Source organism: Astatotilapia calliptera, chromosome 10 (genome assembly GCF_964374335.1).
Source record: "Astatotilapia calliptera chromosome 10, fAstCal68.1, whole genome shotgun sequence".
Classification (NCBI taxonomy): domain Eukaryota; kingdom Metazoa; phylum Chordata; class Actinopteri; order Cichliformes; family Cichlidae; genus Astatotilapia; species Astatotilapia calliptera.
Genome location: NC_137431.1, coordinates 17,408,426 through 17,435,551, shown reverse-complemented (window position 1 = coordinate 17,435,551; position 27,126 = coordinate 17,408,426). Strand labels below are relative to the sequence as shown.

The following is a 27,126-nucleotide window of genomic DNA, read 5'->3' as shown; positions in this document are numbered from 1 at the left end:
TAGTTTTGAATGGAAACCTTTAATGCAGTAGAAGACCAAGCTGTGAATTAAATCTGCAAATCGGATAAAAAACATAAGACAACCATTCTCTAAATCATGTCAGAAAATAGTGGCATATATTATAATGAACCTGCATGACTGGTACAAGCTGCATGCATGCATATGTGGCGACTATCCATGAACATTTTTTTTATATTAAAAAAACATACTGCACATTTCAAAAAAACATAAACGCATTCCTGTCTGTATGGAAATATCAGACAAAACAAGAAGATAGGGACTGAAGCCAGACTGGAAATAGTAAAAAGAAAAAGGTCTGATAACCAGACATATGTTAGCTACCATGTGAGTATCTTCAGTTACATCTTAGAAGCTGAAAAGCTGCAAACCTATGAATCCATATTATTCTTGACCTTAAACCTCAGAGAGGCAGAAGTGCAGACAAAAAAGAAGAACAAAAAAAGCATACCAAATGAATTAAAATATTCAGGCATAAGAAATTTGAATAGGCTTACAGTAAGATTTTCAGTAGCATATTTTACATAACCACAAAGTAATTCAATGCACTGGCACACATATAAGTAAAAAGCAAGGCTTAAAAAAAACTTTTTTTTAGTAGAAAGAAAAATCTGGCGCAATTTAAATTTGCTTCTCTCCTCCTTAAACTAATCTTAAAAGCACATCAATATCACTATTAGTATTGTTACTGTGCTACTGTATATATTCATAATAGTATTTTGACATTACGATATTAAAAAGTAAATCATTACAAACATACCTCAGAGAGTGTAAACAAATCCTGACATCATGCAAACTGGAGACATTTTGATCCGCCACATGACGACAGTCATTCAGCACGTTACAGCTGAACACATCCTGAGGTGGAAGATCAGTTTGGTCCACTACAGATCTTGAAACTTATACATTCAACTGAGTCACAACTAGATCAAAGAATTAAAGAAGACATCCAAGTAGTCCGAACGCTGTTTGTGGGTTAGACACCTGATGAACGCGTCCACTGGGAAAATGTCTGACTTCCTTGAGACATAAAAAGCTTCTGTCCTCTTGGGATAGGAGGTGTTTGATCCTCAGTACATGAAAAAGGTCACTGAGAAAGAGAAAAACCTGATGGCTGATTTGCAGCATTTGACCACTTTTCCCTGTTTAGCATCAGGATACAAAATGCGCTCTCATGTCTTTTGTGATTGGCAGTAAATTGTTTGATTTTCGCATAAATACCTTCTTGCTTCTTCCTACAATCTGGATCCAGCGGGGTCTCACAATATCACATGTTAGGGCAGTTTTTCAGTAGAAAAAGTGCATAAGGTCAACAACAAGCGATAAAAAAACACATTTACTCTCTATGTTAATGATAAAAGATAATGAAAAATATCCAAGTAAAACACAATCATATTTGATGTTGGGGTTTTGTAGTAATTTTTAATTTTTCTAAACACCTGGAGTCCCTAGAACAATAGCCGTATCAAAGTTGTCTTTGGAGTTTAAAACTGAGTTTGAAACATGTCAGAAAAGCAGTAAAAAGTCTTTAAAATGCCCTTATTTTGATTTCAGTCCAATTTTTTAAATCCTTCTATTGGTATTCCTCTCTAAGTCCTTCAGTACTCAATGAGGTCATGTGTGGGTGTGCCCAGTCGCAATCTGAAAATAAGCATCTGTTCATTGAAAAAAACCTTAAACATTCATAATATCCACATGAAGAAAGGCATCAAAGAGATTGGTCCAGTGGGAAGTTTTGTCTCTTGGAGTTTAAAATACTCCCTGGATAGAAGATTTAAAAAGGAAAATAAGTTGTGGGAGGGGGGTGCAGGTTTAAAGAGAGGACGAGCTCTGGCTGTAATGTCTCAGCAGCAGCTGGTCATATTCAGCCTCAGAGGCAGGGGACAGGGAAGGGGGAGAGCTGCCATTGGAGCTCAGAGATGAGTCTCTAAATGGAGAGGGAGGCGTCAGAGCCATGAGCTCCTCCATATCCTTGGCCCGTCTGCTACTCACGCAAGTCCCGGCCAGGTGCTCATAAATCTTACCCGCTGGTCGATTCTCGCAGAAACTGGAGACAGCTGTTACCTCCGCATATGTGGTGACGGTGGAGGGTGTCTGTCTGTTCCTGGGCGCGAGGTACTGAGGTGGACACGCCGTGGTGTCTGCAGTAGCAGCAGGCAGAGCAGTGGTGGAGGGTGGGCTGACGGTGGCTCCCCCTGGCAGCATCATGGTATTTAGCTCACTGATGTTGGCAGTGAAACGGTTAACCACACTACTGATCTGGTCCATGATTGTGGTACCCTGAGTTTGGCCGCCAATCATCCCTATGCCAATGTCACCCACTCCTATGATGCTAATGTCTCCATCATTCAATGCACCAACACCTTGGCTGTTGTCCCCGCCCCTTCTTCTCACCCCAGCGGGTAAATAGGTGGGTAAAACTTCTGCATCCTCGGCATCCTCTCCTCCCTGATGACACACCGCCTTCGCTGCATGCTGACTGATGGTGGGCAAAGGTGACTGAGAGGGTGTGCAGGTGAAAGACTGAGAAAGCTGTGGCTCTTCGTACTGCTCCTTGACACCGTTGTCTGCTGGTGTATCCCCATCTTTAGAGAATGGCTTGATGATGGCTGTCTGATTTGCCTCGACTGGATCCTTTTTCTTCACGTGAAATGACATCCTCTTCCACAGGTTTGGTCTGTATCCACGCTCATTCTGTGTCCATGTAACTGATTTCCCATTGGAACTGAAAATCACATGAATGGCAGTAAGTAATCTCATACTTATGGTGTAATACTGCAAGTTGTCAGTAAATATGTAAGTATTTGGTGTAAATATCTGTAATTTATTTCAACATCACACCAGGGTTTTTTTTAAACTATTATAATCCATGATGAGGGTCATATTCCAATTCCTCTCACGAGTATTTCTACTCTCCTATGTTCTATCTTTTGCCTGCTGTGTAATATTAAGTCTCTTTGCATGTTCTTTTATCCTTCCTCGAAAGAGAAATCCTTAAAGGCAGTGGGGATCCTTTGGGAGTGCGTAACCCAAATGAGGTTACATACTCCCAGCTCTGGGAGCAGTTTTTCTTGGCTTCATATTCAGCCTGTTGCAACAACTTCTGCTCTACATGTATAAAGCTTAAAGAAGAGATGTGGATGGCTGTGCTCTTAGCTGTACTATATCTAAGCAGATCTTCCATATCGTTTGATGGACTCATGAACAGAAACAACTAAAGAAGGTGACTGTATTTTCTTCTCCAATCAGCAGTTAGTTAAACCTCATATCCACTGTATCACCCCAGCTGTCTGTAGCTGTCCCATTTTAGCTTCAGCTCAATCATATTTTTATCTTGTTGTACACTATGGGGCGATCGTGGCTCAAGAGTTGGCAGTTCGTCTTGTAATCGGAAGGTTGCCGGTTCGAGCCCCGGCTTGGACAGTCTCGGTCGTTGTGTCCTTGGGCAAGACACTTCACCTCTGTCAGTGCGCCCCAGGGTGGCTGTGGCTACAATGTAGCTTGCCATCACCAGTGTGTGAATGTGTGTGTGAATGGGTGGATGACTGGATATGTAAAGCGCTTTGGGGTCCTTAGGGACTAGTAAAAGCGCTATAAAAATACAGGCCATTTACCATTACCCGTTGCCTACTGGTGGTGGGCCTGGTGGCGCCAATGGCAGCCTCGCCTCTGTCAGTGCGCCCCAAGGCAGCTGTGGCTACAATGTAGCTTACCAGTGTGTGAACGGGTGGATGACTGAATGTAGTGTAAAGTGCTTTGGGGTTCATAGGGACTAAGTAAAGTGCTATACAAATACAGGCCATTTACTATGGCATTGCAAATGTGGCGTGCAACTCCTATCAAACTTTATGTTTTTTTATCGAAAATATCATCGGAAACTGTGCCAATATGGTCTCATATTGCTTGTTATTATAAATTAGCAAGCACTAAATATAACTTTCATTTTAAAAACATAAATTGATTCAAAGATTTTATCTCACAATGCGTCATTATACAGTTGCTAATGGAAAAAATAAGCCACTACTTAAGGAGTTCACTCTAGTTTAAATGCTATGGAGAGTAGGAAACACTTTAAAAATTCAAAACAGAGGTAGTCCTACAGTACATGACCTCATTTCATCTCATAGCCATACCACCCTGAGCATGCTCAGTCAGTACTTGGATGGGATATCACCTGAAAATACCAGATGCTGTAGACTTGGGGCATGTGGCTCAGGTGGTAGAGTGGGTTGTCTACAAGTTAGAAGGTTAAGCCAAGTTTATCATATTACAGTCATCAGAGTGTGTGTGTGAATGTTAGATACAGCCCTTGAACATAGACAAAATGTTAAACCTATTGATTGATAGGCTCACAGCTATGTTAATAAAATCTTTGTTTGTTTATTTTTATCTCTATATATATACGTTAATGCCAGCTTGTACCTTATGTTGTCCTGCGTAGAGCCACGACGTCGAAACAAGTTGGCCATGCTGCTAGAAGATTTGCCAGATTTGGCAGCTTTCTTAGCATCGCCCACATGCATGCGCACAACTGTGGATGTGGTGAAAGCGCTGCGGACATTTTTCTCGGGCTTGGCGAGCATGATGTAGACCTGATAATGGAAATGAGCAAGAAGGAAGTGTAAAAAAATGTGTGAAAAGGGATAGTGCCAAACCAAACAGAAAATCTTTAGATTTTTAGGTTTTTTTTTTCTTTCTTACCTTGGGGACAAACATGCAGCAGAGAGCCACTGTGGCACTGAGGCTGACACTAAAGCACATGGTTATGATCTTGTAGTTGGAGCCAAAGTAAATTGGAACAAAGGCCAACCAGATGATACAGGTGGTGTACATGGTGAAGGCAATGTACTTGGCCTCATTAAAATTAGCTGGTACATTACGAGTCTGTGTGGGAAAAGGGAGTATGTACATTTTAAAGCAGGGCGTGGTAAAGTAAAACGAACAGTACACAGGAAAGAAAAGTGAGTAACAAAAACATATAAAAGTAACCGAAAATCTTAGTAAGCCTTGCATTATTGACTAATGCTATGTTGAAGTACCTTGAAGGCGTAGAAGGTGCAGCTGAGGATAAGCAGGCCATTGTAGCCCAGCGGTGCTACCACCCCCAGAGTGGTCAGATTGCAGATCAAGTGCACCTCACGGATACTGGGGTAATCATAGATCACCTAAAGAAAGGAAGAAGCTTCTCTAGTTGTATAAATAAATGTATATGACCATTCCCCACATTACAAAGGAAACCCGCACATACCTGTGGTGGCTCTATGATGAGAAGTGCCACAATAATCCCCAGCTGCAAGAGTATGAGTAGGAAGGCGATGACCAATTGTGCGCAGGCGGACATAAAACGCGGTTTCTTGGTACAGATCTTCTTTTTGCTGCCTGCCAGGATCCGTGCTATGCGGTTGGTCTGGATCAAAAATAGATCAAATGGTTATGCAGGCTTCAATGACATCGACTGTGGAGAATACATCTTGCACTGATTCATGACAATAATCCCCTTCCCAGTTCTTCAGCAGCAACCTCAGCCCACACTCAGACCCTCAACTTCTACCATGCTTCTCTTACAATTGGCTATCATTCAGTCTCTGGAGGTGGCTCTCCCAACATTACTCTAGAGTTGCCATTCTATTTATGCTTGAAAACATAAGACTACAACAGTAGATAAGCAGTTTGATAAAAAGTGGTTTATAAAGAGAAATTTAAATGAAATTAGAAAGCCCTTGCTCTGTCAAAATTATAAAGTCCTTTAAAGTCAGTCATTTGGGACTCATAGAAAAAACATCTTCTTTGAGTAATTTCGTCTTCCATCCCCTGAAGCTCTCTACGCACTGCTCTTGAGCTAAGGCCACATGAAGCTTGGAGGTTTGTAGCGACTGACTCTGCAGAAAGTTAGGGGGGCTCACTGTGCCCCTCAGTGTCCACTAACTCCAATTTTACATGGCCTTACACGTCATAGCTGTGTTGTTGTCATTCTCAATTGCTACCACTTTCATATAATACCGTTTACAGTTAACTGTGGAATATTTAGTAGTGAGGAAATTTCGCAACTAGTCTTGTTGCACAGGTGGCATCTTGTCATGGTACAACGCTGGAATTCACTGAGAGCGACCCGTTCTTTCACAGAAGCAGTCTGCATGCCTAGCTGCTTGATTTTATGCACTTGTGATGATGTAAGTGACTGGAACACCTGAATTCAAGGATTTGTACAGGGAAGTGTATACCTTTGGCAATATAGTGTTGTACGTTTTGCAGGCTTGTTTTGATAACTTCTTAACCGTGCAGCTCAATTCCAACATGTTGTTAAACACTGAAAGTGCCAGTGAGAAAAAATGTGACAGTAACTATTACTGTCACAGTAACTACACTCTTTAGTATACTGTATATTCCACAGGTACAGTTAGGGATGGGAATCGAAAACCGGTTCTTGTTGACAACCGGTTCCCACTGTTTCAATTAATTTGAATTGTTTGTCATTTTTGCAAACAATTCCCCACGTTGCAGAGCGTCATGTACCTGGCAGGAAACATGGTGCCTAAGCGGCACAAATGTTTGGTTATACTTTACGAGAACGGATGACAACAGGACAACTTGCAAGATATTTCATTTAAGGAAGGAAACACCACGAATATGCAAAAGCATTTGCTCACAAAACAGGCGATGACCTTAAATGAATGTCGTGTTTTTAATTCCGCTGCCTAGGACTAGTGAATCTCAACCCAGCAGCAGTGGTAACGTTTGCACGTCCTCTCCCGTTAGTGCGGCAGGTAAATAATCAACTAACAGTGCATATTATGTTAGCGCGATCTGCCTTATTACAAAACCTGCCATTACTCTGCATTGCATTTAGGTGACCATGATGAGAGAGACAGACAGAGTCAGGCTCAGATGCTGCCAGTTCTCGCTGCAGTCTACCGGTAGCGTCTCCTTTTAGGCCAGGATAGACGAATGTCACCGAGCAGTGACTAAGTTTGTGGTCAAAAGCTTGCATCTATTTGCCACAGCAGATGGCCCCGATTTTGTGAATGTGAATGTGTTTAATTGTAGGCAGGGACATTACTGGATATTCTTGTGTAATTGCTACAGAATAATTTATGTTATACTTTGTTATTGCTACAGACAAATACTTATTTTATTATTTTACATTCACAATTTTTTTTTTCTGGGGACTCCGTGACACCCCATCGAAGAGCCATAGGCTGTGGATCTCTTAACATCTCACAGTTGGGTTACTCCTAAATTTCTTGTTCAAAGAGAAGATATAAAACAAAGTTCTAAGCTAATCGACCTGTGTTTTCTCCTTTTTTAAAAACAAGAATCGATAGGAGAATCGATAAAGAATCGAATTGTTAAACAGAATCGAAAATGGAATTGGAATCGTGAAAATCTTATCAATTCCCATCCCTAGGTATAGTAGTGATAGAGGGATGGTGATATAGGGAAAATGTGATCAGAAGTACACATATAAATTTGATTTTGAAATTTCTGATCTTAAAATTAAATACTGTAGAATACCTATTTTAGTGCTTAAAAGAATAAGCTGATTTCAAATGCAGCTGATACACAATGAGCACCTGTTTTAACCCACTTAGTTTCATAGGAAGTGAAAGAAGACGCTAACGTGCATATACTTTATGTGCTTGTTCCCCTACCTTCTGATAACTAAACAGAAAAAGTACCTTGGTGACGAGAGCAGAGTAGCTCATGGCAGGGGACAGTCCGATTCCCAGCCGCTGGAGGTAGCAATAGACAATGTGCGGCTTTGCGATAAGACTGAAAGTACACAGGTAGCCCAGACATATTCCTGCCAGAATAATGTAGCAGAGCTCCCGACTGGATGACTTGACCACAGGAGTGTCCCAAAACCTACAGATAAATGAAACATCTAGATTCACATTGCTGATAAAAGATACGCAGAGCACCGCAGTGACTGTTTTACTTTGTCTAATTAAATGTTAGTCATACAAAAGCATGAGACATTCAATACCGCAAAGGATGTATTGCATATATCACTAACAACCAGTTGCAAACAGGGACATCAGACTTTAAAAACATCTACAGAGTCGCAGTAAAACACCAACAGTAGGTCAAAATAAACTGATGTTAGCCCTTGCTAGTCCTGAATATGTATGTAAACATCCTGTGCATTCATAGTTAAATGTATAGATACTGGCTCCAATTACTTGATGAAAACAGATGTAACAAAAAGTGTAGCCATGAGGCCCAGGCAGGCAAAGACTACAGCAGCAATGGGCTCTGGATCCCCCCAGCGGACATACTGCACTGGAATTGGCTCACAACCTGAGGGGTGCAGAGAGATCATGATTAGTGAGAGAAAAAACATGAAAAGTTTCATTCAAAAATGTGATGCATTTGTAAACGAAATATTAAAACTAGTGTATTTATGTATTTTCATGAAACAGGCAACAGACTGTAGCTTACTCCAGCAACAGATTTTCACTCATGTTGCAACACTGTGGGCATCAACAATGTAACTGTTGTGTGTAAAATTTAGGAAAAAATATTTTTTTCAAACTAGAGAGGAAATAAAATATGATAGGACAGTTTACAAAGAAATCTGGATCTAGGTCTCTTTATATGTGAATACTATCTCTGTGCAGTAGTGTGTCTTTGTACAGAATGCTAGGGCTGTTAACGGATGTGGTCCACCGTCACTGCGGTGGACCCAGATTTCGTGGCTCCTCTGACCGCTGCGGAAACCGTGTAAGTGTAAGTGAAAGTGCCACAGATGAAGTAGTGCATACCAGTGAGGTCATCTGTGGGCCAGGAGCCAAGCTCACAGGCTCGGCAAGTGTACTCATCAAACACGAACTCGTTCTCTTTGCAGGGAGTGCAGGTCCAACAGCAGCTCACCTCTCCTTTACGGATCACCTGGAGACACAGACACACCAGTATGAAAGACTGGAAAGGTCTCAATGCTCCAATGACAATTTCCTGTAGGTAATCTTACCCTCTGACTGCTCCACATGCTAAGAAAATGAGAATTTGTTCACCAGGGGAGCAAATGAAGAAGAAAAAAACGTCCAGAAGGTAATTGAGTCTCATTATTAACAAAAAACTTTCCTCACCATAGCAACACGTATATGAAGAAGTGTAGCTGGAAAAGGAAAAGTGGAAGTGCGGAGGGTTAGTGGTTAGTGGTCTGGAGTTTTAATCAGAATTACTAAAATTTTTGTGCGGAGTTTCCCATTTCCTTTGGTTCTGCCGCATCCTCTAATAGTGCGAAGGTAGGTTGCCTTTGTGGGTGAACATGATTGGGAATCTGTCTGTGTAGGTTCCCAGTCATCCAGGTCATGACAGTCTAAGGAAAGAAAACGACTGGACTTTCTCAAATTTCTTGAAGACGTTTCACCTCTCATCCAGAAGAGCTTCTTCAGTTCTGAAACCAAATGGTGGAAAGTCCCAGGTATTTAAACCCTTGTGGCACCACTTTTAATCATGTGCCCCACCACATGAGCCAAGATGTGGAAAAAAAAGCATGGGTCACTACCACAAGATCCGAGCGGGGGTTGAGGCCTCTGGGTAGGAATCTCAAGACTGCACTGTAGGTGGTGACAGTTTCTCTATCCGTTAATGGTCGTTCACAGTGGACATACATGGCCTCATTTACTCCTTTTACTCCCGGTCCAAAATATGAACACTGGCATCCTCAAAAGAGTGACCTTTACCCTTTAGATGTACAGCTGAGTCTTGTCCACTCTAGGTGACTGTTTGTTTTTTCCAATATGGAGGTTATTAACAATCATTAACACAAGCATAAACTTAAGAGCAAATCTGAAATGCTTGTGAGAGGTGATCATATTCTCGTTCTATTTCTTTCACTACATATATTTTTCAGCCACTACAGGAAAACTTACAAGCCTATAAAATGCCATATGTTGTCATAGCTCTACAACGATTTCCCCACAACAGTTGAGATAAATAAAGGTGGTATGGTATTCCAACAGGCTGCTTCTGTAGCGGTGCACTGCTCCACATAAACAACAGGGTGTCAGAAGTAAAGAGGGATTCATATTAGAACTTAGGGGAAAATACTGGAGAGGGACACTTCAGTGTTCTTCGTGATTTGAATTATCTGGAGGAAGCTTAAAAAGGTCCAGATGGGAGATGATAAAAGCTTGAACAAAGAGCTTTGCTGAATCCCTGGCAGAATACTCGAGGATCTGACTGGACCAGTTTTAGAAATTGTGAACCCGTGGGATCAATTTAAGGCTGCTGTGTGGGTCGTGTTTTTTCGAAAGGTTTCTTCATTATAACTGTCCCGAGTTGTCTGGTCTGTGGTTAAATGTGGTCATATGGCATCATGAATTATGAGCGGCATCAAAAAGAGAAAATGTTCATAATCCACCCTTTAGTTTGATGCACACATTAAAATCAAGTCATTTGCATTGTCTTTTGGTTTGATATATGATCTTGTCACGATTGTGTGTACAACTATTGCTACAAACTGTAAAAAAAAAAAAAAAAAAAGCAAATACATTATAGATTAAAATTTTGAGTATTAAACCTTAGAGGTGTAACTCTGGCCCTTGAGTGCGCTGAACGGGTTCATACCTTAATCTGTGCCTTCTGGCAGGGCTCAGAGCAGACTGACTGGATGATTTCACTGTTGTTGCTCCAGATTTCTTCATCATTCATCTTTAGGCCACCCTGATCCCAGCTTCCCACATGGATGTAAGCGTATTCATCTTCACCTGTCTGCTTGAAGTTCATGATTTCATACCTGAGGCAAGCATGCAATATAAACACACATTAAACAGCAATTTATGCTTTTCCTGCCCCCTTTTTTCTGCCTTTGCCATCTCAGGCCTTACCTGCCGGGTGAGTCTCCATTCTGGTCAAAGAGGATGGCCTCCCCAGATACACCAGTAAAGTTGGTTTTCATCAGGAAATCTAGCAGCTTGCGACCATCAATGGGACGCATGCTCTCACACAAACCCTGTGGAAGAGAAAGTGATGTCACTGCTGTCACAACTGATGTGAAAGCACTTAAATGTTTTCTATCAGTCCTCATACCTTATATCCTGGACAAAGTGCTTGTTGCATGGCATGTAGGCCATAAGCCATCGAATAAATGGCATTTATGACAAAGCCCATCTTGGTGTCTTGAGCATATTGATGCCGCAGAGACTCTCTCCCTGTGGACAGAAAGGAGATAGACAATAGAAAACCCTTGTAATGATAGTATTTTACTGATTCGTTAAAAGTGTCTAAGTAGGTGTTTTACTAACAAGTGCAAGTGCGGTTGTAAGCAGTGCTCTCCTGTGGATGTCCCTTCAACCTGCACTGGAAGCGGTGCTGCCAGAACTCGGGGAACCAGGGGTTCCTCAGGTTAGCGTCAGGCTTCAGGTTCAGGTAGTAATCATCAAACCAGGTCACATACGCCGACTTTAACTTTATAGTGATTCCCCCGGCTGCTTCCTTCTGGTAGCCATTAGTCACATCATACCTGTCAGCCCAGCCATCGCTGGACAGGAGGAAGGGAAAATTAGAAAAAAGTGCAACAGCTAGTTTAGGTAAGTACTGTTACTATTAGGATGTTATTCTTCTTATTTTTTAAATTATTTGCTTCATTATTTATTTTTATTATTTATTCTTTTTATTTCATTTTTTGGCTTATAAATGTGAGTATAAAGTATATAAAAACATAGCTAGTGGGACAGCTAGTTCCCAGAAAGCATTCAAAGGGTGTAGTGCACACAGCAAGATTTGCTAAAAACTTGTTATTGCCTGTTATCTGTTAAGCACAGCTGGAAAACTTGACACTTTACACCAGAGAAACAAATTGAAAAGGGCTACACTGCAAACTGTAAAAGAGACATCTCTTTAAAGCACCATTCAGGACTATCAGATAAGAATTATGCCTTAAACACATTAGTACAGCGAACCTGGAAATCGAGTGTGAATGTCAGCGATATAGAACCCTGGTGCTTTTCTGCCAAGTAATGCTTTTCAACCCCTACCTACCTATAAATATATATGGATTTTTATATGGATTTTTCAAAAGCTGCCCAAGGGCAAGAGGCATCTTATTTCACAGGTAACAAATATTTTCCAATTTTCAGCAAAACTGACAAATACGGGGGCGTGGTTATGGCGCTGAACTAGGCACACGTATTTTTGTGAGCTCCTGGCGATATTTTAGTAAGTTCCTGAAAACTGTCCTTTAACTGCGTGAACAGTGAGAACTATTGCTTGTAACGAGTTATTATCGTTATCCGCGACATTATGCCGGCTAAGAAAGCACAAAATAAATCTAAGGCACACTTTTCTCTGAGTGAGGAAGACGTCGTCTATGATGCTAGCAGTCAAGCTAACTCTGCAGGTGATGCTAGCCCTGGGAGTCTCCTGGACGTGAGTACTGGAATGGCCCATAACATGGATGTTATTCAAATACTCGACGGAATCAGAAATGACTTTTCCACAAAACTTGATGTGGTCCTGTCAGCGATCCAAGATGTTAAAAGAGACGTGCAGGACTTTTCGATGCGCATGGATGGGGCAGAGATGCGCATTAGCAGCGTGGAGGACGCCATTAACTCGGAGAAAGGCAAGATGGATGCGCTAGTTAAACAAGTGGCTCTCCTCACGAACAAACTCGAGGACCTCGAAAATCGCTCTCGTCGCTCCAACCTACGACTAGTTAATGTGCCGGAGAAAATAGAAGGACATGACGCGGTGGCTTTCCTAGAGAAGTGGCTCCCCGAAGCGCTGGGACCAGCAACATTCCCGAGACAACCTCTCATCGAAAGAGCTCACCGGTTGCCCGGCCGGACGCAACCCAACCGACCACCCTCACCGAGAGTCCTCATCGTGAAGTTTTTAAACTTCCAAGACAAGGTTCGGGTGATGCGGGCAGCTATGGCCAAAGGGAAAGTTATCTGCGGGGGCCAAGAGGTTATGTTCTTCCCGGATCTTTCTACAGATCTCCACCGACGGAGGAGGAGCTTCGACCGGGTGAAACAGCAGCTCAGGGCGATGAACGTACGTTACGGATTAATTTACCCGGCGAAGCTACGAGTGTCATCTGGTGGACATACGCATGTCTTTGAGACCCCAGCAGATGCGGAAAAGTTCATCCGAGGTTTGCAGAATACAGAGGACTAGCAGAATATCTGATGGGGACTGCCGAATCCTTCACTATCTGCCCATAACAACTGTAGTTTGAAATTGTTGGATTTAATGGTCAATATCGCTCAGCCTTACTGTTGAATTTTTTGGAGAGAGTATTTTTCTTTTTTGTATTTACTTTGGTTTACCGTTCCTTCGTTCTCCTCAGTTGTATTGGGCATTTTATTTATCCCTTATAGATAACTAGCCACGCCCACTTGTTGATTGGGCTTTCATTTGTGTCTTGGAGTACTGGTTGTTCGACATACAGTCGGCTCTCCGGGATGAGAGTTATGCTACAAGAAAGTTTGTAATGATCATTGTATACATACTTGTTCATGTAGGATATACATTTTCGTCAGGAGACGCAATTGTCCAGGTGGTTTGGTTTTGTTTGACCATGTCAGCTCGGTTTGGTCTAGCTGCTCCCTTGTTTACATTGGATCAGCGTGTGCACTTAACTGCACCCCAAGGTCAGGGGGAGGGCGGGGTAGGGCGAGGGGCTGTCCGGTTCAGGTTGACAGCTAAGGGGGTTCATTTATGGCAGATTTTGTGTTATTTCTTTGTGTTTTTGTATCTTTCACAACGTGTTGCTTTTTACTGGTTTACTCCCACCACAACAGTTAGAGATACTGAAAGGTTTACCAACAACCAAATGAAGATACTATGTTGCACAATCTGTTGTATTAATAAGAATAGATGACTTCATATAAGACTTTTAAATTTACTTCTTGGAATGTGAGAGGAATGGTAAAAGTGGTTAAACTAAAACAGGTTATTACCAGGCTTAAACAACTTGAGTCATCAATAGCGTTTATCCAAGAGACCCACTTACTCAGAGAGGATCTGGTGAAAGTACGTAGGAGATGGCCAGGCAAAGTGCTAGCATCCTGTTGCCCTTCGCACGCGAGGGGGGTTATGGTGTTAATTCATAATTCAGTGCCTTTCCAAGTAAATAACACTGTTTATGATAAAGCTGGCAGATTTTTGGTGGTTCAAGGAACTCTCTTGAAAGAGAATTTCAATTTAGTTAATGTTTATGGCCCTAATGATGATAACCCTTCATTTTTTGAGAATTTATTTCTATTGATAGCTACCCTTCCTGGTAGGATAATATTGGCAGGTGACTTAAATTGTACTCTGGACCCGAAGCTTGACCGCTCATCAGGGATAGACACTTCACACTCTCAAACAAGAAAAAAAATACAACAATATTTGAAAGATCTGAACCTCTGTGATCCATGGAGAATTCAAAACCCCAATAAAAGGGAATTCTCATGCTATTCAGCAGTATTTAAATCCCACTCCCGAATAGATTATTTTTTAATTTCCTCATCTTTGCTACCCAATATAACTAAGTGTATATATGACAGCATTGTGTTGTCAGATCATGCCCCAACCTCACTATTTTATGAGGTAGAACAAGTGAATAGCCGCTCAAACAAGTGGCGCTTGCACCCTAAATGGATACATGATTCTGACTTTATGAAATTTGTAGGAGAACACATTGATCTCTACTTCTCAATTAATACAATTCAAACAACTGCAGCCGTTAGGTGGGAAGCTTTTAAGGCATATATTAGAGGACAAATGATAAGTTTCACCAGTTCTAAATTTAACAAATTCAAACAGACAATGAACGAATTAGACAACAAAATTAGAGAATTAGAGAGAGAAGTTAACATAGATGATTCAACACAGAAAAAACAGGAGTTATTGACTCTTAAAGCTAAATACGAGGAGCTGTCTATGCTTAAAGCTGAAGATGGTTTAATAAGATTGAAACAGACGTTTTATGATCAGGGTGAAAAGCCGGGTAGACTACTAGCTTGGCAGATAAAGAAACTTGAATCTGACAGAGCCATTAATATAATTAGGAACGATCAAGGGGAATTATCTACAGATCCCACAGAAATTAATAACACCTTTGTCTCGTATTATAAAACCCTATATAAATCTGACAGCCCACTGGACCTGGTAAGCCAAAATGCTTTCTTGGATAGATTGATCTTTCCCTGTATTTCTGAGGATGTGAAAAATGAATTGGAGAGAGAAATAAATTTCAATGACGTTTCTGATGCAATTACGAACATGAGAGGTGGTAAGGCTTCGGGTCCTGATGGGCTTCCGATAGATATTTACAAGCTATTTAAAGCAAAATTAATTCCCCCATTATTAGATGTTTATTTGGAATCCTATGAAACAGGTCGCCTCCCTGCTACATTTCGTAGTGCCCTGATCACTCTCATTCTAAAACCGAGCAAAGCGCCAGCCGAAAGGGGTTCTTACAGACCCATATCGCTGTTAAATTCTGACTCCAAAATCATAGCTAAGGCTTTGGCTATGAGGCTGGAGAGGGCTCTTCCAGCCATTATACACGGAGATCAAAATGGTTTCGTTCAAAATCGCCAGGGGTTCCACAATGTGAGGAGAGTTCTCAATATAATCCACGAATGTGAAGAGTTACCTGATACTGCAATACTATCACTCGACGCGGAGAAGGCGTTCGATCGAGTTGAATGGCCCTATCTAATTGAGGTGCTTAAGCGTTTTGGATTTGGTGATCACTTCCGCCGATGGATTGAAATTTTACTTGCTGATTCGGTTGCAATGGTATCTACCAATAATCTCATCTCTAGTCCTTTTGAGCTATCTCGAGGCACCAGGCAAGGGTCTCCGATTTCACCTCTGCTTTTTGTACTAGCCATGGAACCTTTAGCGATAGCAATTAGATCACATCCCTCGATCCATGGTATTAAATTCGGGGAGGTGCTACACAAAATTGCAATGTACGCTGACGATACTGTTGTGTTTCTATCACACCTTGCAGAATCAATACCATCTCTCCTGAAGCTATTCGATCAATTTAGCAGTTTCTCTGGGTTCAAAGTGAACGAAGAAAAATCATCCATTATGTTTTTAAATATGAACGAGAGGTTGAAACCAGTTGTATCCCACCCATTTGTGAATGCCGCAGAGGGATTTAAATATTTAGGCATCAGAGTAACCCCAACGATAAGCAATCTTAGTTCAGCCAATTATGAGCCCCTGGTGGTAGGGTTGTCGGATGAGATCACTAGATTAATATCGTTGCCTCTTTCTTTACTGGGAAGAATAAACATAGTAAAGATGACTATATTACCTAAATTCCTGTATATCTTTCAGTCAATTCCGCTGGCCCCTCCTCCTTCTTTTTTTTCCAAGACCAGAAAGCTTCTTTCTAATTTCATCTGGAACAATAGGAAGCCAAGACTCAGACTCTCCCTCTTGTATTTACCATATGATAGGGGAGGACTACAGTTTCCAAATTTAAAATGGTACTATTGGGCTGCTCAGCTGAGGACCACTATGTTTTGGTTTTCAAACGATATTTCCCTTCCCTGGTTAGCAACTGAAAGAATGTCCTCAAAGGGTCTGTCGTTAAATAGCTATTTATACTCAGCACCCTTTAAAACTTTAAAGAAAATTACTACTAATCCCTTTGTAAAAAACACTGTTGTTGTTTGGCATGAAGTACAAAAAATGTTGAATGACTCTTCTGGGTTGTCCTGTTTCTCCCCAATTTGGGGTAATGAACTCTTTGCCCCGGCTAAGAATGACATGGGCTTTAAAGCTTGGCTGAACAAGGGCATTGCGACACTACAGGACGTATATGAGGAATATTCTCTAATGTCTTTCAGTGAATTAAGGGCAAAGTTTGATTTACCGCAGAAACACTTTTTTAAGTATCTGCAACTTAGAAGTTTTATTCTGGCACACTTAAACAATTCAGTGCACCAACCCCCACTCTCCATCCTAGAAACTCATGTTACAAAAAACTGTTTTGGTAAAAGACTGGTGTCCCAGTTTTATAGCCTGTTAGTTGAACACCATAAGGATAACTCTGATAGTAAAAGACGGGAGTGGATTAGTGACTTACAAGAAGATATTTCATATACTGAATGGGGTAAAATATGTTCAAAAACACACACTCAGACCATTAACACTCGTTTGAGAATGATACAATTTAATTGGATAATGCGAACATACATATCCCCTGTACAATTAAATAAATTTGATCCTAATATTATTGATCTATGCTATAAGTGTAATAGGCATCAGGGTACACTTTATCACTGCCTATGGAAATGTGAAGAGATCCAAAAATTTTGGAGCTCTGTGTTACAATATGTCTCTCAGATCACAACTTCTCCTGTACCGCTTTGCCCTAAGTTATGCATTTTAGGCTTGTATCCAGATGACTGTACTCTGTCTTGTGAGGAAAGAATAATGGTCGATCTTTGTTTGCTACAGGCCAAACGCTGTATCGCCTTATGCTGGAAGAATGTTGGTTGCCCCTCTTTTAACCACTGGTTAAATAATTTAACATCGAGTTTAGCTCTTGAGAAACTGACCTATATTGTTAGAAAGAAGGCTTCTGAATTTTACAACATCTGGAAGATATTTTTGGATCTACTGAGGAGTGGGGATGTGGGGGGGGGGCGGTGAGTGAATAAGACAACTAGATAATGAATAATGTCTGACTTGCTGTTGGGAATATACTATGTAACCTATATTATGATTTATTTTTTTATTTTTATTTTTATTTATTTTTTTTTTTTTTAATTGTATCTATTTGTATGGTTTAATTTAATTTTTTTTAACTATGCATTTATTTGGAACCCTTTAGGATTAACACTTCAATTGTCGCTATTACTATTATTATTATTATTATTATTATTATTAGTGTTGTTATTATTATTATTATTATTTTAATGACTGCCATACGTTCATTTCATGTTGGTGTTGATACTGTTGAAAAAACAAATAAACATACGTTTAAAAAAAAAAAAAAAAAAAAAACTGACAAATACAATCATCACACCAGGAATCAAGAAACTTCTGAAATTGCTTTTTAGATTTCTGAGACTGTCACAGCTGAAGGAAATTATCTGCGAAGCCCAAAAACAAGAAACGTGATCATATTTTACTTCTGTTATTAATATATTTTCCTAAACTTGTTCTATAGATTCACACTCCTTCCGAGTTTGCCTCAAAAATAAATCTGGGTCAGTGTTGCAATAAGCATTCATATGTTTTCCTATGAGCGCTTGCATCTATGCTTTTAACATGATCAGATCGTGTTGCCATGGCAACTATGCAGTGTTGAACTGCTTCCCCCTCCTCACTGCTTGCAGATATCTTGTAGTGGATTTAGAAAGTAACATAACACTGAATTCACGATGGATTTTTTTTTTTTTTTTTTTTTTTTGCTGAAAAGCTGTTGTGTTGATAATAATTTATTGGCACACAATTGCTCAGACTGGAAGAGACCAGAGGTGTCTTCATAAATGAATGACTGAAATGAGAATAACATTTACAATGATGACTCAGATAAGCCAACACAAGACTTACAAAGTTCTAAAAAATAAAGCATTTGTTTTAAGCATTTTCTATTGTTTTTGTTTTTTTTATTTCCCTATTTTATTCTTTAATTAATTTCTCAGATTTTAACAACTTGCATCTCTGCACCAATCTGTTACTATTCCTTTAAATCTAACTGTCAAGGTTCATAGTATATTGGAACTCAAAATTATGACAGAAAATATTTATTTTTGTTTGGCGAAGGACCTTAAAGGTCCTTTTTCTTAAAAAAAAAAATCCACCGCCGAATAAACTCCAAACAAACATCAGCAGACTGCAGTGTCTGCACATCTGATGTGGTGTTTTTTGAAAAACACAGAGGTCTTGGAGTCAATAAGCTATATCTATCAGTGAACTGCTTGAAAAGATTTCTACTCCCATCTATTATTATCTCTCCCTCTGGATACTTGTCTACAGTCAGAAAAAAGGCAAAAAAAAAAGAAGGGTGATTACACATCCACGCATGTGCATACATGTAAAAATGCACACTTCACTGACACAAACAATTGCACTCTTCTAACTGAAAAAAAGAAGTCATTTTTGAAAACTTCGCTAACCGAGCTGGAGTTACACAACAGTAGTGTGGGTGGATTTTTTTTTTTTTTTTTTATGAGAGTGAGGTAGGAGATCATTTCATAACTCATCCTTAGAGAAGCAAGTACAGAAATGGTACACTGGCATGAAAAAGGCAGAAATGGATATGAAAAGCATGGAGGGCTTTGACTCTGGATAGTTTGAATCACACTTGAACGAGAGCTCTAAAACCCACACATCGACCTTGGAGGGCAATATGCTGTATGCAGCATGTTGCTACACCACCTACAGCCTGAAGACTCACATAAACGTGCAAGGATGTGCATCCACAGACACACATACACACACACAGATACGTGTGAACACACATCGTTTTCTTATTTCACTTTAAAATACATGTATGAGCAGATTTTTATGAGGAAATACTTTAGAACTCCTCACTTCTATAAAACAAACTTGAGGCCACAAACGTTCCCATATCTAAAATCTGAAAATTTAACAAAACACACATACAAAAAAAAAAAAAAAAATTCCAAACCAGCTGTCTGACCAAAAGAAAAAAAAAAACACTCGTCCCACAAACAACCAGTCCAATGCATCACACCAATTTGCAGGTGAGAAGCCAGTCGGGGGTTGGGTTGCTATGCTAACACTAAAAACTCCAAGTGATTAGTTGGAGCGCTTTGTAAAGGAACTGATGGAGCGTGTGTGTCATGAGTGGGCAAAGAGGAATATGCAGACAAAACAAAATAAATGAAAAATAACCTTTTATTTGGTTCAAAGACTAAAAATGGCCCAAACTGGAAAATCCAAACTCAGGCATAAGCATGTGGCACACGAGGGACCAAACACAGAATCACAAACAGAGAGAAAGACTTGACAAAAAGATCCAAGAAACTAGAAGGGAGGGCAAAAGTAAACCAAACACAAAGAATCAAATATTAATAACACAAACTCTAAATCCTCAAAGCATAAATAGTCACAACACGATTACTAATCAAACCACAAAACTTTAAACTGAAGCTAAACCAGAGGGTATATAAAGTAACATTTCAAATGGCAAAAACTACAGGCCAGAATCAGCTCTGTAAAATGTAAAAGCTAATCTATCTAAATGAAGAGCAAGACACAGGTCAACCTCAAACAGTGGCCATTAACTTATTAAATTATTTTGAAATTCATCCAACAGTACACCCATCCAACATAGTTGACATTCCCACTTCTAGACCACTAATGTGACTAAAAATAGGGAGTGTACTTATATAACCTTTTGCCTTTATATACAAATGTGATACATTTTCATTTATCCATAGATATCTATCTACATGAGCTCAGTTTGGCTGCTGATCAGATGCAGCTGTATAAAACAGGCTTAAGTACCTCAATTTAAAAGCATCCAGTCTAGGCATGTACTGCAAGGTGACAGATCTTTCAAGCTAATGAAAATGATCGTTTGTGGAGGCAGCTAACAAGAAATGCAAGAAAAATGTTGAGTGATGTTAAATACACATCACTGAAGGACAGAACTCATAAAACGCGTGCTCATTAATGCTTGCATGAATGCATCAAAAACAACTGGAGACAAATCTGACACCTCCGCAGTACGTTTCGAATCTAGTCACCCTCATAATGAGGGACATCTTAACAAATTAAGCACAAGTTTTAATAATGAGCACATTTCAACAGCACAGCTACCTGAAAGCTCTGTATGGATAACATAGATGGTAGAACACAGTGTTTTGCAATATGTAGTTCAAGGTTATTTTATGTTTCCTGCTGTCAGATTTGAGCGACAGCCTACATATGTGGCCCCTAATGAGGAAAGGCATTTATAGACCACCAGGGACAAGAGCGAGCCAGAGAGCTAAACCTTAAAATAAAACATGTTATTCTCGGAGAGAGTGAAACCTCCTGCTAAATCAACCACCTCTTTCTGCTTGTTTTCTCCCCTTGTGTATCTAACTGAATGCTTTCCTCCCTGCTCGGTTTTCACAATCTTTGACAGTTTCTTCATTTAACGTATCGTTAGAATGATCTATGCATTAAACATAGGCCACATCAAGAGCAGATTTGATGTGGTATGGTGCGAGATCTCTTATAATGATGACTATGTTTTAACATACTGGACATCAGGAAAACAATGCTTTATCTAATGATTAGACTACTCAGATTTTCTTATAAAAGGGAAACAGAGTAACTGGAATACGTTGGTCTGGCACTATTTACTGTTGTGACAGCTATAATAATAATAATAATAATAATAATAATAATAATAATAATAATAATAATAATGTATGGCTCTGTTACCTTTTTCTCTATATGGAGCTGCAGTAGCAGTAGTAATTGAAATTTAATAAATGTTAATATATTCACAACTGAACTAAAAATGTGCAAAAAAGATGTAAAAAAAATACCTTTGATTCCATGATGTTGATGGATGCAATGAAAACACTGATGATAGCAAGGATAATGATGATGTTGGTGATGATGACAGGAAGACAACAAATCAACAATCTTCTCTTGATGGTGGATATCAGAAGAAAATCTGTATTGGCAAGTAGCACATGATACTAAGAGGATTTAACAGCTTCTGATAACAGCAAAAACTCCAACAGTTAAGAAATGCAGTCTAAAGAATCCTACATACCAGAAGTCGCCACTCACCTTCCGACGAGGACGAACTCTCCCACTAGGCGTTGTCGTCTCATGGCCATCAGTATCCCTCGGACTGTCATGCCCTCACAGAAGCAAGCCACAACCCTGGCTTTGGGTAGATGGCCTCTGAGTTTCTGCAAAAGCTTGTCAAAGCTTTGCTCCCCTGCATTGCTGTATATCTTGTCAGAGTGGGCAATGCAGATCCCTTCTTTTGCTGCCATGTCTTTAAATGCCTCCATACCGCTCTCACCATAATTACCTGCGGAGGTAACCACATGAATGCAATGGTGTTCATAAAAACATAAAAGCTGGGGGTCTGTTAAATAGTTGTTGCTAACTTCTTCTTCTTTTGACTGCTTCTTATCCCAAGCATCCTCCTCTGACACAACAACTCTTTGAACATCCTCCTGCAATACATGCGCAAGTCTTCATCGTCACATTACCCCAGTTCTTGAAAATTGCTACCAGTACACTTCTTCTCCATTCCTGAGGCATTCTACAGGATTGTGTTTAAAGATCTGGCCAAAAAGTCCACTGTCATCTCTCTTAGACATCTCCACACCTCCAAAATGGTGCCAGCATTTTTTCCATTCCTCATCCTCTTCATAACTGCAGTCACTTTTTTCTTACTAATCTTCTGCGCTTCCTGCTTCACTGACTATCTTCCATCTGTCCTCCTCCCTGTGACATTTTATTCATCAGCTTTAAAAGTACTCCCACCATCTTCTCAGCAAACTCTCTTCACATGTTAGTACATTTCCATCTCTGTCCTTAATCATCCGAACCTGCTGCACATCCTTTCCAGCTTGTGTATCATTCTCATCTAAATTTCAAATTTATCTCTGACTTTTCCAACAATTTTGTTCACATTACTGTACAACAATTGCTTCAGCATCTTCATTGTGATGTTTCTAACACATTTACTGCTTAGCCCAATTGTTTTTAGTGTGCTGACACAGATACAGATGAATGTATGAACACTTGCGTAATGCCAGCGCAGCACTTGGGAATCTGGTACATTTCCCCCCCAATTACAGGAATTGTCAGGGGTTAAACTTTTCTGTTTTTGCTAGAAATCAGGTCACCTACTTTCTCATGCTTCGCGAGGATGCTCTCCCTCTGACACTATTTGAAATATTTTTTTCTATCACTACACATGAGTAACGTTGCTTGCATTCTTGAGTGGCAGCAGCAACAGTTTTAAATTGATTTTCTGTGCTTTAGAAATTATTAAATTCTCTGCCATTCATACTAGTGATGCTGTATTTTATATACACTAAAATTGCTTTATACTCTTTAATGTTTCTCTGTGTTTGTTCTAACTTTCCAAGAAACTGGTTAACCTTCCATGGGTCTGAGAGTCTAACTTTTAAAAGACTAATAATCAAAGCTCACTCCATTTCACAGATATTTAAAAGTAAAGACAACCAAGGATGAATATTATTTATATATATATATATGTATATATATATATATATATATATATATATATATATATATATATATATATATATATATATATATATATATATATATATATATATATATATATACACACATACACACACACATACATAGGAAAAAATCGAAGTGTACACATGTAATTACACATGTAATTACATTCATGAAATAAGAAATAGAAAGTCAGCTGGATAACCCCCATTGTGGACTACATGTTAAAAAATGCTAGAAGAATAGATGTAGTGTAAACATCAGACTACTTTGGAGAAGAAAATTCAGCATGCAAAACACACTTACTTTAAATCCTCCCCTACAGTAGATTGGTAATTATACAAAAAAAAAAAAAAAGAAGAAGAAGAAAAAAGGAACAATCCTGCCTAAATCTGGCACTTAAGAGCGATTTATTTCAGAATTGTATGTCCTGGAGCCACTGAGACATTATAAAAGAGGCAGTAAATATATGGAAACTCTTTTGAATAAAGATAAGAGTGATGCATTCGGAGTATATTTTCTTGTGATTAGTTAATGTTTGTTACACTGACGTTTGCTTTTTGGGGAGTGTTGTGCATCGCAGCCTGGTATGTCATTGTCGCCAGAGGACAACAATAAATATGAACGTTTATTACTTTATTGCTGGAACATTAAGTAAAGTTATATACCTGCTGTAAGAATGTTAGGAAGAAACTTAAGCATTAATGAAATCAGGGGACAACGCAGCCTGATACACAAACAGTTCAAAGCTTGTGACAGTGATCAATTTATATTTTTTTAATGATCAGTTGTACATTAACAGACAATGAATTTGCCTAAAAAATGCACATTGATACGTTTGTAGGCGTGGATGTAAAGACAAAAGCACATTTCAGAATTATTGCATCACAAGGCTTTTTGAATTTTTCGATATATACAGCTAAGCTCCTTTTGTTGTGTGTTGTGCTTTTTTTTTTACACCCCCTCACAGGTAAACTTAAAAATGCTTGAATCAGATGAATGAATGGGGAGTCACGTGCTTCCTGATGACTAAAACGCTTTAAAATAGATTCTTCAGATGCAACTGGAAAAGAGCTGTACCTGTATGTATATATGTGGTCTTTGGCAGGAACAGAATAAAGCAGAATAACAGAAAAAACTCTAACACTCTGACATACACAGTCTTACCTTCAGTGTGTATTGCAGACACGTAGCTCCAGTTGTATCTCTTGACAATGTCCACCATTGCTCTGGCCTGTTGCATATCTGATGGTACTACTCTCATGAAATATTTATACAGGCTCTGTTGGAAGGAATTTACATGATCACCAGTCTGGCAGTTTAGCTGGCTTATCTGCATGCAACAGCTCGTCTACTAGTTTGCATATTCATCCCTTATAATCTTTACACCATACCCATCGCTGTGCGCTAGCTTAAAAGCAGATTCTCAAAATTGAGATCACGTTTTATCAAACATGATGTAAACCAAGCTGAAGTTTTTAGATTGGTTTGTGTTTTTGTATTTTACATGAAATTCCTTTTTATCAAAACAAAAACAAAAAAACTCAAAGCACTAACTGTTTTTTGTTTTGTTTTTCTTCCCTGCCACACTTGCCACGCATGTCCTCACACTTTGATGAGGACATGCTTACTGCTTTGTTATTCAGTGTGGATTTAAAGTTTGCAGCTCTGTTGTTAGCGAGTTTGTTGACTAGCCTTACCTTGTCACTGAGATCCATGCTGGTGGCTGAGTAAGCTATCTGTGGGATGTTGAAGAGCTGGAGGAGATTTTGCACCTGGATGGCCACAGAGCTGGAACCTGGTCCAATAAGTCCCACAATAGGCTTCTTCCCCTGAAGAAGCATGCTCCCTCCTTCTGCCGTGCATCTGCCCTGGCTCTCCTCCTCGTCGCTGGACACTAGTGTGTCCCGAATAAACTCAATACTCTGTTCCAGTGCCACGGCAGAGTGCCAGCACGAATCCCTGGTGTAGAAAGACTGAGTTAGCAATCACACTGTTTTGGCAGGAATTATGGGAACATGAGGTGAGGATTGTACAGTCTGTGCTTCAGTGATTTTGAGGAAACCACTACACAAAGACAATTTCAAAATTCCTCAGAAGTCTGGAATTCAATGTTTAGGAAGTCTGCGCTAATCAGAGCAGATCAGTGTCTTTTAAGGTCTTTATAGTACAAAATTCCCACTTTGTTTTCCATGAGCTGTGTCAGGAAACACAAGCAGGTCATCACAAGCAGACTTGCTGATGACTTCAAAATGTTGCTTTTAAATACTGCATTTACTTCAAAAGAAACTACAGTCTACCCTTACCTGTCATGCTGCTTTTGTGGCTCAATTCCTCCAGCTACGGTTCACTTGCTTGCACTCAGCCATCTTCAGAGTCTATTTGAAAGTTTGCTTGGTTCTCCTCTGATGCCTATAAACATCTCCCCCATGTACTTTGATACTGTCTATTCATTTAAAGCAACCAAAGTTTAGAAGCCTTCTTAAAATATCTTTCTGTGTTTAATATAATATTATAATTGATCTCATAATGAACCAGTCTGTAAGCCAAACCATCAGTTGAATAAAAATTCTTCATTGTGTAAATATTGTGTAAGGCTGACAACAATGTCCTGCTAAAACAAAAGGACAACACAGTGAGCTCTGTCAGTGCTGACCTGATCTCGCAGCCCAGGCTGATGTTGGGAAGGATGGTGGGGTCTGCATTAATTCGGTCCAGAGTGTGCATCATGGCTTCCACTCTCTGGATCCCGTACTGCTCACGGACCGCACCACACTTTCGCTCATGGACCTGATCAGCACAGATGGATCATTTACATTTGTGACACTAACCCCCTTAACGCCTAGTGTATGATTTCCCCCTTTTTTATCAATAAATTGCAAACAAAAAAAATAACAAATGCACGATGGAGCAAATATGATACAAATTAAAACTCATATATGCAAATATTAATATTTTATTTGTTTTAATTGTCAGAAGGTTCAATAACCACTCCTGTTTTGCAAAATTTACATTTTCTGGCGTTTATTTTATGACTCAGACTTTAAAGGGTTACACTGAGATGTGTGCAAGCATATGCACATAAACACATCAAAATGTACCTTATCTGCAGGTGGTTGGTGGTGGACAGAGAACAGAGCTCCTATGATGATATCACCAGGGATATGTGCCAATACCCTTCTCTCGTTGTTCTGGGCATTGACCCCAACCTGGTCTTTCAAGCCCAGCCAGCTCACATCAGTTCCCAGCAGCACAGCCACCGCTAACAGCCGCACATTCAACTTCAGGATGTGTCCCATCCCCGTGGTCCTCGTTACACCTCCCGCCATCTTCTGACCACTTATAGCTGAGGTTCAGCTGAGGATTTTGCGTTTGGCTTTGTGCTTGTAGAGCCAAGGGCAAGGGTTGGATTCCTGAGCAAAAAGCATTATAGAATTATTTTAAAACATAAAAGTTCAGACAGCATTTTTAGGTACGATGAAAATGAAAAATGTTTTCACTTTTTCTATGACATCCAGTTGCTGTCTGTGGTGCTGAAACGCCAATGCATCGTGTAACTTGGGTAAAACTGACATAGAGCCAGGTGTTTCAGTGGAGTACTACAACCTACTTAAAACTCGGAAATCTCCTCTGCTTTAATAATTCATCAACAGCCACAGAGTGCTTCGCATAAGCAAACTAAAAGATAGCTTCAGCCTACCTTATTTCTGCCCGTGCAGATGATATTCCTTCCGAGATCGTTTCCATCACCAAGGAGCAATTTTTAACAAATAAAAAGCGCGGCGCACTGCCTGGTTACAGCACACTGCAAATAGCAGCAGATAATGCCCGTTATTGGAACATGCTTGACTTACTGACGCACACGACAGCCCCCCCTCCTACTCCTTTACCTCCTCCTCCTCCACCAAAACAGTGGAAAGCATGGAGCAACAACAG

General features: G+C 39.9%; 1 protein-coding gene across 1 annotated transcript; it reads right to left on the bottom strand.

Annotated features, from left to right (window-relative positions):
- grm5a (glutamate receptor, metabotropic 5a) lies at positions 1-27,126 on the bottom strand. Its single transcript, XM_026182345.2, has 18 exons — positions 26,891-27,126; positions 26,292-26,603; positions 25,847-25,980; positions 24,891-25,152; positions 24,358-24,472; positions 21,748-21,997; positions 11,268-11,503; positions 11,053-11,174; positions 10,851-10,975; positions 10,591-10,759; positions 8,781-8,907; positions 8,199-8,316; positions 7,695-7,881; positions 5,267-5,425; positions 5,058-5,183; positions 4,720-4,902; positions 4,441-4,610; positions 1-2,743 (listed from the first exon to the last, which is right to left on the bottom strand). Exons 2-18 carry the CDS (start codon positions 26,517-26,519, stop codon positions 1,831-1,833), a joined length of 3,624 nt encoding a protein of 1,207 aa, XP_026038130.1. The 5' UTR covers positions 26,520-26,603; positions 26,891-27,126; the 3' UTR covers positions 1-1,830.